Source organism: Glycine soja, chromosome 11 (assembly GCF_004193775.1).
Source record: "Glycine soja cultivar W05 chromosome 11, ASM419377v2, whole genome shotgun sequence".
NCBI lineage: Eukaryota > Viridiplantae > Streptophyta > Magnoliopsida > Fabales > Fabaceae > Glycine > Glycine soja.
This window is the reverse complement of record NC_041012.1, coordinates 45,886,748-45,898,397: the sequence shown is the minus strand read 5'-3', so window position 1 is coordinate 45,898,397 and position 11,650 is coordinate 45,886,748. Positions and strand designations below refer to the sequence as shown.

At 31.9% G+C, this 11,650-nt stretch overlaps 1 protein-coding gene across 2 annotated transcripts; it reads right to left on the bottom strand.

The window, feature by feature from the left end:
- Positions 1–1,978: 1,978 nt before the first annotated feature.
- LOC114376414 (ADP-ribosylation factor GTPase-activating protein AGD5-like) lies at positions 1,979–6,865 on the bottom strand. Of its 2 annotated transcripts, none has more exons than XM_028334514.1 (11): positions 6,587–6,865; positions 5,724–5,782; positions 5,454–5,544; positions 4,766–4,820; positions 4,576–4,666; positions 4,238–4,457; positions 3,731–3,932; positions 3,371–3,549; positions 2,964–3,197; positions 2,824–2,888; positions 1,979–2,401 (listed from the first exon to the last, which is right to left on the bottom strand). In XM_028334514.1, the coding sequence occupies exons 1-11, from the start codon at positions 6,635–6,637 to the stop codon at positions 2,242–2,244; spliced, it is 1,407 nt and encodes a 468-aa protein (XP_028190315.1). In that variant the 5' UTR covers positions 6,638–6,865; the 3' UTR covers positions 1,979–2,241. The 2 variants fall into 2 exon arrangements, with proteins under 2 accessions (XP_028190315.1, XP_028190314.1); XM_028334513.1 differs by having other exon boundaries at positions 3,692–3,932; positions 6,587–6,763.
- Positions 6,866–11,650: the final 4,785 nt, after the last annotated feature.

Below are 11,650 nucleotides of genomic sequence, written 5' to 3'. Positions count from 1 at the left end.
CTACAAATAGAAATCAATTGGCATGTGTATTCTTTGTATAAAACCAAGAAAAAAAAATCATCCATTACGTATAATTTTTAAGATAATTATAATAGAAATGAAATAAACAATCTTGATTTTTTTATTCAAATATAATTATCTTGATAACGTATAATTGGATAATTATTATACTTATAATGTGAATGTATATGTATTATTTGTTCATACAAATATCACCTCCTGAACGCACTTTTTGTCATTTTATTCATCAACACTGTTCTATTATCCATATAAATGTGAGAGAAAAAAGGTGACAGACTCAAATTTTGGATGGTGCATTTCGAGACGATATATTTCTTATCTTACATCAGAAAATATAATTATAATAATAATAACAGAATGAGAATAAAATCAAAGATAGCAAGCCTTTTAATTCTTGCAAATACTTGACGTTTAATATTTTATTTACACAATTATTTAATTATATAAATTAAAATTATTTTATTATACTCGTTTAATAAATCAAATTAATATGAAAATATAAAATAGCATATACTTTTATTTAAATTTAAAGATAATATTATAATTAAAACAATAGCATGTTAAAGATAATATAATATATTAGAACTTAAAATTAAAATAAATTTAGTTTGAACTTAACAACGGCAGTAATAATAATAATACAATATAATTTATTTTTTTATGAAAATTATTATAATTTAAAATAAAATTTGTTTAATTTGAATTTAAATATAATAACTTACTCATAAGAATGACAATCAAAATTTTAAAACAATGTAAAATCTTAAAGAATGCTTTTTTCTTACAAGTTGTTTGTGAAATCGCTAAATAATTAGGAGTGAGATCTTAGTCTCTAAAATAACTACTAAAAATTATAATGTTTTTATTTTTAAATCACGAGTACTCGTAAAATATATTGGTAAAAAAAATTATACTCCCAACTATTATGAAAGTCAAGAAATGTATCATAAATGATAATTTCTAATGGAATGCTAGACCAAACGATCGAATGTTTATTCCATCACACTTTTAGAATGAAATTTACATGGTATGATGATAGACCACTTCTACCAAGGGAAACACCTTTATGCTTCCCATATTGAAAAACTTTTAGGAGACGTTGAATGCCGATTAAAATGATCTGATGGTCAACTTGAGAGTAGCTAATTAAGGGGTTTATCTGTTAATGATGATAGTTAAGATACAAATTAATGTTTAATTATTTTCCACATGTATCAAAACTTATATAAATATACTTCTAATATGTGCAGCGGTGAGCGACAGCGTTTTTCCTATTTTTCAATCTCTCTGGTTTTGGTGATAGCCATTGGTGCCAAGTATTTTCCATCTAAGTTTGTTGTGTATTGCTTTCGCATTTTCCTCATTGCGGTTTGATTAATGGGTGATTGATGGTGGTGGAGGTGAAACCACACAACAAAGGTTAAGGAAAAAAGGCTTTACACACTGGTTGTAATAGCCAATTTGAATTTACTGTAGATGAGTCATGTGACGAAATCAGATTTGGTATCAAGTACTATTTAAGGAAGTAGATGTATTTTTTTATGATTGTAGACTGAATTGCGAAACATTAATTTGCTGCTATTGTATGGGTCGTAGGACAGAACTGCATGTGGATCAGAAGGAAATTGAAAATGAAACGGAAGAAGGCAAAATTGTGGAAGAAGTTGAAAATGATGAAGATTATAGTGAGGCAGAAGATATGATTGTCAAGGAAGGTTTTCTTGAAGATAATGTGGTGAATCTTTTACACGTGAAAAACAATTTTCTATCTTAACTAACATCGTTATCAGATAAACCACACTTAAATAACTACTCTCAAATTCATCGTCAAATCATTTTAATTTGGGATGGAGAAGTATGTCTCCCACAGCGTCATGATGATATACCAAACATCAAAACTACCTCGGCACTGACTGCTGTAACAAACGATATAGAAGAGTAATGAAAAAAAGAGATATAGAAGCAAAGGAAGGAATATCAATATATAATAAATATCACTAATTTTATTGTGCATAAATAAATAGTGAATACAACTACGGATACAAATGAAGCAATCACCTGAAATGAACGAGAAAAAACCTGAACTAGCTCTACAAATGGATTACACCACAAGGACAGGTCAAGGGAAAAATGAGAAAAGAAAGCGCACCTGCTGTAATTTTAACTAATCTTCTATGGTAGTATATGACATAGCTGGCATTGCCCAACAAAAAAGATCAATCACTGTTTCATAAACATTCCCTGTGTTAAGGAGGAAAAATCATAATCCTTCGCAGACTGTGAAGTGGTAGATGACACTGCAGGAGCTCCTGACTGAGGTTTACTCACTCCCATTGTCATACCGTTAACTGGAGGAGGAACTTGTCCCATACCATAGAAACTGCATCAAAGGTCAACTCGGTCAACAAAAATAAAAAAAGGAGGGTTATTGACAGCAAATGCATTAAACTTGAAGCAAGTTGGAATGTAATAAGACGCAATGACATAAAGGGAAAATGTGATTAATTTTTCAAGCCTAATGGCACCACCCTCAGTTACAAAATGAAAATTCTAGATGAACAGAGGATGTATCTTCCACAGTCAAAGTGGTTGGAATGGAAACAGAACCCTCAAAAATAGCCTTTTGGTACAACAGTCTACAGTCTAATTTGTTCTGGCGGGTGGGACCAAAGTGGATTGGAACCAATTATCATCCTAGGATTATTCAGAATTCTAGGGATCGACATCAGGTAATATTCGAGTAAAAAATTTCTACATCCAAACAGACTAATTTGATGTTAAGCATGCAAACTAATGACATACCTGGATGGTGGATATTGAACAGAACTCCCTGCAAAATGTGCTGGGGTCATGTTCCTAGTCTGACCCTGAAAGAGGAGAAACAAGTTAGTCGCTGGACAAAACTAAGCATTCATCAACATTTGGATTACTTCAGTCCTTACCTGCACAAGTTTTTGCAACTCTCCCTGACCACCCATGGGCATTACTCCAGGAATCGAATAGCCAGTAGCTGGCCAACTTTGGATAGGAACATTGGGTCTAGGTTGTTGTATGCTAGCAGGATACCTAGGATCCCCACCAGAAGATTTAGCTGCAGAAGCCATTAGAAGAGACTGTTGCTGTGCTAGCATGGCAAGCTGCTGTTGATGCATAGAAAATGGAGACACCATATTGCCCTGCAGAGTGCAGATATCCAAATCACTGGTCAGGTAAAAGCATTTCAAATACCAGAGAGAAAGCATCTGATGATAAAGTGCAACTAATTAATTCCTGTTGTCAATTAATAATAGAAGAATTTATATATTCAATAAATAAGACTAAGCAAACCTACAGAAGAATTGGCTAGTACCTTCTCAAAGAGGCTCATGATATCATTTTTCACATCTTTCTGTGGTTTTTCTGGAGTCAAACTTGGTGTCACAGGATGTAAATCTTTGAAAAGATCCTCAATTCCAGATGCAGAAGCTGGAGTACTATCAGCTGCTTTCAGGGGACTAGTCTTCTCAGCTGTTGACACCTCTGCAGCAGCTGAAACAGTTATAGCAACAAAATTACAACCCAAGTTCTACCCAAAATAATAGAAGCAACTTCAAATCTTCCAAAACAATCTAGCAACACTTTCAATTGAGTTTTCATAGTGCAATTTTTTTTTATAAGGACACAAACATACACTGGAAACCTGCCCAGTGATTATCATCAGTAGTTGTACCAGCTGCCTCAGAGCCATTTTCATTGGGGCCATCCATAGACAACATGTTGAAAAGGTCTGTGGCATAGTCAACTTTAGGAGGGTTATTTTTAACTGTGTCTGTAGCCTGCTTTGATGTTTCAGCTAGTGGTTGGGGAGCTTGTGGTTGTGGTGCTACTGATTCCACTTTCTCCACATGCTGAGGTTTGGTAATAGGAGTTACCTGTTCATAAATGGATTATTTTATACCACTATAAACAATAATAATTCTGAAATTTAAAGAAGAGCAAGGAGATAATTTATTTATTTTTATACTAAAAAGGGGGAATAATCTATGCTAAGCTCTAAAAGCAAAATTAATCATTTTATTGCAAATATGCAAATTCTTTGTATAACAGTAGTAACTCATGAAACTAATTGCAGAAGAACAGACATAAGTGCAATAGCACATGTAGGGGCAACAAAAGATGTCAAACAAAAAAAATGTCCACAAAACAGTAATAAAACAAAGGGGGGAAAAGAGATTACCTGCTCAGGTGCTCTGGGAGGAGCAGGAACATTAATTCTTGCGGCAGGAATTGCAGTTGATGGTTGGATTTTCTTCCTTTCCTCAAATTTATTTTCAGAAACAGCGGCATAACCACTTCTCTCCACAGGCCTCTGCCAATGTGAAGGACTTTTCTCTTCCCGAAATCCAGAAGGTGTTTTTGAATTCCCATCTCTTGGAACCCATCTCTTTTCATCATACCTTTAAAGTTTAAATATATACAATGATTGAAACTAGGTGCACAAAACAAATAGCATACACTTCAAACAGTACAAAGATAAAAATTTAGCATGATTCAAGGAGTTTATCATAGACATACTTTGCACGAATGAAATTCTCAATTCCAACTCTATCATAATTTGGAGGTAATTCTGCTTCCCAGAAACAATTTGCTTTCTCGTTTCCCATTGCTGTACAGGATCAAAACAATACAGGAGTTATTACATAATTAATGCACATCAGACAAATTCAAAATAACAACAAACTCATGACCATTCAAATTTTCTTACATTGAATGAATGCAACTTGCTCTGGAAGCCAAGTGTCCAGGGTTGCAGAACGAACCTGCAAGGAAAGTCATAAGTAAATATACAAGATTGGCATAAGTGGTTAAGAAAGTCCTTAGAATAGATACTTCATAATTTCTACATTTCAGACTTAGGAGACATTTTTCAGTTATTCCTGCATCACATTCAGTCAGTACTATTACATGAATTTTTAATGGAAAAGTAACAAATCAAATTGAAAACTTAGTCAACCAAATTTATCAGCCTAACACTTTTCAGAATAAGAAAAAGATTTCAATTTCCATTTAAGGAAGGAACTATTGATGATACTTGTTCAGATTCTTCGAAAACCTTTTGTTTGTCATCACTCATTACTAGCAAGGGTGTTAAATTAACCCATACACTAAATGCAGTATTTTTCAGAATGAAACATTCAATTAGCCACATTAAAATTGCTACAACACATGCAAAGCACATAAACATACTATATTATCAAATTGAAAGTTCCTATTTCCACAAGCCAATATAATATACATTTTCCCTCCCAGATTTTTTTATAGATATAACTAAAACCTTTTTAGTATCAGGCTATCAGCTATTCAGCTGTATAACAGAAGCCACAGATCTTAATCGCTTATATTTGTATATTCACTGTTATACAGACTGATCATGCCAAGGAACATAACATCACCTTTGATATATGTACCCCCAAACTTCGATGTATTCCTGAACACTGCATGCATATAAAGATGCCAAGATTTACACTAGCCCATCTTGGACCTCTGCAAAGTAAATTATCATAAAAAGTTGAGTCAACAACAATAATAATAACAACTATATATCCAGAAAATGCATAATATAGAGACAGTCCACATTGCATGAACCAAGTAGCATCTCTTTGCTTGATTTGTTACTGACATAAAATCCAGATAAAATCATTCAGATCCAGCCAAATACATACTTAGCTTTGCAGTCAGCACATTCCCTATTCTCTGGTAATTTAAGAAGTCCTTCCAGTATCTGCACATTTAGAGTAAAGAAAGAAACAATGTAAAGAGAAGGAAAGCAAAAAATGAGACTAGTCTATAACACAAACACATTAAGTTTTTTTTTTTTTTTTCACTCAAAACATAAGCTGAATAAAACACCATAAATTTTTTAAACCCCAATGTCTATTCATTTCTCAAGATCAGTATATAAGATGACTCAAATCCACCTCTTCAGTCCTGACAGATTAAATCCTCCTTAGAATTAAAAATCTACAACTACTCAAGAAAACCACTAAAAATACCTAAATTATATTTTTTGGACTGTTCTTTATAATAAGGACAGAGATTTTGAAGAATCACATCAGCCAAGCTTCTATTAGCTTCATACTCTTTCATTGAGCAAGTAAATAGCACTAACACACCTCTAAAAGGAAATATCAAAACTAAGCGAGCATCAGAAAAAAAAAGGATCCAAACTACCGAACCACAATATTCCGATTGATTAATCCCCAAAAATACCGAAACACGAAAGATCGATGAACCTACCAGCCATCAGTAACTGAACATCATAACAATCAAAACTAACCAACCAATCACTCATTCAGTCATTTGTCTGCAACATCGCTAATTACGCCATATACATTCGCATTAAAACAGATAGAATCGAAACTTTCTCACTTTCAAAATTTCGCGATATGCATATCGGACAGCGACGGATTCAAATCCAAGAACAAGTTCCGATTAATGATCCGAGGCAATTATTTAATCAGCGAATGCAGGATTCACAAATCGAAATTGAAATAATAATAAAAAGAAAAAGCACGAAGAGAGAAACCTTCTTGTGCTTGGCGTTGAGCTCTTTGGAAACGTTGGCCTTGCTGTTCATGGTGGAAGAAGCTTTTAGAAGACCAACGAAAAACGAATCGGAGAGAGAGGAAAGACGAAGATCCAAGGTCAATTTAGTCTTTTCGCGCTCCTTCCTCTCTCTCTCTCTGTCAATCTTCTTCCTTCTCCCACTAAAACTACACTTCTCGTCTCCGATTATTAATATGCGACCAAAAAGTGAAAATACGAAGAAGAAAACGTCGCCACTGAGACGCACTCCTTGACTTTCTTTTATTATATTATATGCGTTTTCCCTATATTTTCTCTATATGTTTTTCGGCCCACACGCTTCTATAGTTTTTTTGTCACCTACGCATATTTATTTTATTTTTATGTATTTTGATTATGACATTTATGTCATGAATTAATTTGTATAATTTATTGGCTTTTATGAAAGAGAAAGAAGAGTGACCTTTCCCTTTACTGAAAAAATGCACAAGTTTTGGTTCTTACCCATTTGGAATGAAATCAGAAGTGAGGAAACAATATTTTTCAATGTAAACAAGGAGATCTTTCTGGTGTTGAACATTTTGTGTTCTTTCCTTATGTTTAGAAGTTTGGTTGTATTTTTCTATTTGACTTATACGGATGATTACCATTATTTCGGTATGAAAACAAAAATATCATTGCCTAAACTTCCTGTAAATTTTGAAATATGTACAGGGATTTCAACAATTTCTTTTTTTTTTTTTGCAACAACAATTTCTTTTCTTAACTACTTACTCCCGGCATCAGGAAATACTAATGTATTTTGTGATATAATATGGAAAATAAAAACAAATATAAAAGTTGTAGATATAAAAATTACAAGTACTTACACGAATTCACATGAAATTAAATTGCTAAATTACGAATATGAACAAGTAAATCATGGTATTAAATTTTCTCTAATATTAAAATAGATGATACTTTATATTTTTTTAATCACTGTAATTAAAAGTTATGACTTTTTATAGGAGTATTCTCACAAGTTTTATATCTTTGAATTTATTATGAATTTTTTTGTTCAAAATTTAGATATATTTAAAATTTCTCTCATCCTCTCCAAAGATGTATTTTGTGATATAATATGGATTTGACTCAATAAAAAAATGATATTTCATATAGGTTTAGTGCAATAGACCCAATCAAGATAATATTAGTGGTCAAGAAACAAACATCTTGACAAAATCTTTTTTTTTTCAGGATCGGAACGGACCTTGAAACACAATTGATTATCAACTTAGGTTAATATCTTATTCTGGATCACTTGACAAATTTACTTCAACTCATGTTACAAGAAAAATCATTAACCAATTTTATGAGGTATTGCCTTTTTAGAAAACTCTCTGTGCTTATCGCATAAAGCCTTATAAGAAAATCACTTGACAAACTTTGAGCTTTGATCCTAATCGAAACAAGAGGCATCCAATCTTAGATATGACCACATACAACTACTTACCCACCAAAGTTAGTAACTTTGCCACATATTTTAGGGTAAAACACCCCTCGCCTAATAAATACAAAAGATTTTGTGCATGTTTGATTTCGGTTAAAAGAGTTTAAAAGTATACTTGTTTTCAAACCAACAAGTTTTTCGTTCTTCATTTTGTGCATTGAAATTTGTTATTGTACATTAAAATCCAAAAAAATATTTTTTTTCAACTTTAATCTAAACATAAATATAGCTTATGTCCTTCACCTAGGTATGATCTAATGTTCAATTTGTGTTGTAACTTATGCCAAAGTTACTTTCTAACTTAGGTCTTCGGATCCTTGTAATGGTTAGTATTGTTCCACACTCTTTTTTTTTCGCCAAATGGATTGGGACAAAAAGTCCCCTATTCCACACTCATACGTGCTCTCCCATTCTTCACTCGTGTAAACTAACAATTAAGAGTATGCATATAAGAAGTTGAGACAATTTCATTTTAATACCCACTTGATGCAAATTTTTGAAAGGATTATTTATTTTAACAAGAGTTAGACTCAATCAAGACTTGATAATATATGGCGACAAGACCAAATCGTCCTATTTAATTAACATATATAATACATCAATATTAATATTATTTATAATTAAATGTAAAATAAAATAAGTATAAACCCCACACAATATATCATTGGAGATGGATAATAAGCTTTAAATATGATTAATTTTCAAATTGAAGATTATTCTCCTAATCAGTCTAAAGAATTAAAATTTGTAAAAATACCTTGAAGTTTCACCGAAAAGTCAAATGTCCTAATCACTAGTTATAAAAAATTAAAAAAATAAGATTTACTTTATATGTATATATAAATAATTAATATCAAAATAAATATTCTTTTTGGAAAACAATATCAAAATAAATATAATATCATATTATACGAATATTATTTATTAAATACTTTTTATACAATTAATATTCAAAATTAAGAATATAACTAAAATACATTGTATTTTAATTATGAAAAATGTCACATATGATAAATGTTTGTGATATACTGTACTTATAATACACTCATCCTTTTAAAAAAATAATAATACACTCCTGCTGGTGGACCTATTTTTATATTAAAGCCGAATGACTTGGATAAAGCCCTCTCATGCGGTTGGACCTATTTTTCTAAACAAATATGAAAAATATCAGTGATATACTCTTATACTCTCTATCATTAATTAAAATTTATTTATATTTACAAAAATAAGTATAGGTTCACCTAATAACGAGTATTGGCTTTGAGTAGACGTGGATCCAGTATGTCGTACGTCCCAGCGTCAAGCTAAACATGCAGACTAAATATATGAATATTCACTTAAAATCACGTTAGCTAACGTGATTTTAGATAACTCAAATTTGAAACCAAGGTAAGTTTGGAGTGCTTTAAATCATGTTTGGAAACAGTTAAAATAGAAGAATTTCATTTGAGATGTGGAGTTATAATTATTGGCTTATACTAAATGTGAATATTTTTTTTTTTTATCTGTACTCGAAATCATAAGACTGAATTGACAAAAGGAGGAATGAGGATTGCTAAGAGTAAAGACACCCGAAAAAAGATATGAATCCATTAGTCCAACTAATAGCGAGTTGAATGGGATAAAAGCCACTTAAATGGCCATGTGACATCTATTTGGCTCGCTTCTCTTGGCGTGTTCTGCGCTCTCTGTTTTTATTTGCCTATGTATATTATAGACTATATGCTACTTGATTGCTTTTTATTAATAGGGATGGCAAGAAAGAAACCATTGTTTAACTATTGCTAATCAAGTTATTATAATTGGTTTCTGTCATTCCTACATCTAATCATTTATTTTAATCATAGCTGTAAAGAAAGATTAATTATTTCGGGCAATGTTTATTTGTTCGCCTTTTTAATTTTGTTTGTTTTTTAAAGACTACTTTCTGTTTCTCTTCATCTAAAAAGAATCAAGACACCATATAATTTTAATCCAATATCACATACATGGATATTAAGTTTTTAATTTATAGTAAATTTTACATTATTGTATTTTTGAATATATTTATTTATTATTTTTTAAATTTTACAAAATTATGTGTATTTGAATATGCACGCACATGTGAATATATATTATTACATTATCTATAATTTAATGTAATTTGTAACACGGAAAAATGTTCTTTATATAAAAATATCTGGCGTATCAGAAAATCGTTTTGTAGTGATGGTCAATTTATAATAGTTTACATCATACATGCATCTTTCGATAATCAAGTGCACTAACACAATTACATGAACCTGTTTTTTGCTGCAGGAGCAGGACTGGTGAAGCTTCAAAGACTTGCATAGTTGCATATATGAAGATGTATTACAAGTGATGTGGGAAATGTTACAATATGTATGGCTTAACCATAGTGAAATTTAATCAGAATCTGCAAATCAAACGTAAAACTAGTTAAGTGTACAAATATAACTGCTACTGATATATTGCAGTATGCAACTGGCAAGCCATCATCGCCGGCACTGTGGAGGCATGATTCTTGGCTACTAAAACTAAATGCATTATCACTATGATGACAAAATCCTGAGGTTTCTCTTTTACAACTGAAACTCTACTATCGACTATCGTATGAGAGCACTATGTAAATATGCCAAGAGTTTGTCAAAAGTCACACCCAAGAGCTTTTGGGGAATAGCTACCGTTTCATTAAACGCAAAACAAGTAGATTTCACTTGTCACTGACATTGAAACAGCATAGTAAACCCGGAAGATTATAATAATTAACCATGGTCACTGTTAGTAACAAGCAACATAGTGTTTTAATATTATTATTATCTGAAGTTTTGTCAGTATGCCTAAGTAAAAGAGAAGTCAAGCAGTTAAAAACATCATTTCATTTCCATAATAATCATACCAGCTTTTTTCATCTTCATTTTCCTCAACCATGCTTTACATATCCCATGCATCTACATTCTTTCTCTTCCCATTGGCAATTCCATCCTTGTGTCTTTCTCTCTATTTCTATTAATGTCATTGTTCTGCAATAAGCAACTGTTTTCCTCCCCAGCAAGTGAATGTTCCCACAATTTCTCACCACACTTCCTCTCCTTAACCAAAACCTGATCACAGTTTTCCATAGGAAATTGTGGGAGCCATCTTGGTATGTGAGGTTTCACTTGCCTAAAGAAGCACATTGATGTACCAGAATCAATGGTTACTTCAGAAACATTTTTGCTACTTGAGCATCATTTACTCCTACTAGACCCCTCTTTTTGCTTTTTTATATGGCTTTTGTGCTGCTATTGTTTTGCATAGGGTTCATGGAAAAATAGTTAAAAAGAAAAAGGTATAAGAAGAGAGATAGAACTCAGAACCCTACGAAAAACCCTGGAGTCCGAATTTGCCCCTAATATGGAAGATATGATGCATACTAGCTCCTTTCCTGCCATCATATCAAGAAATATGATCAATAAAGTTTAATCAGGACTTGCACTTAGAAATGATGAAACATACTACATTTTGTAGTTTCTACAGAAGGAAGAGGCACTATACTTTTATCATATATAATAACAGTTTCTATAGGTGCTC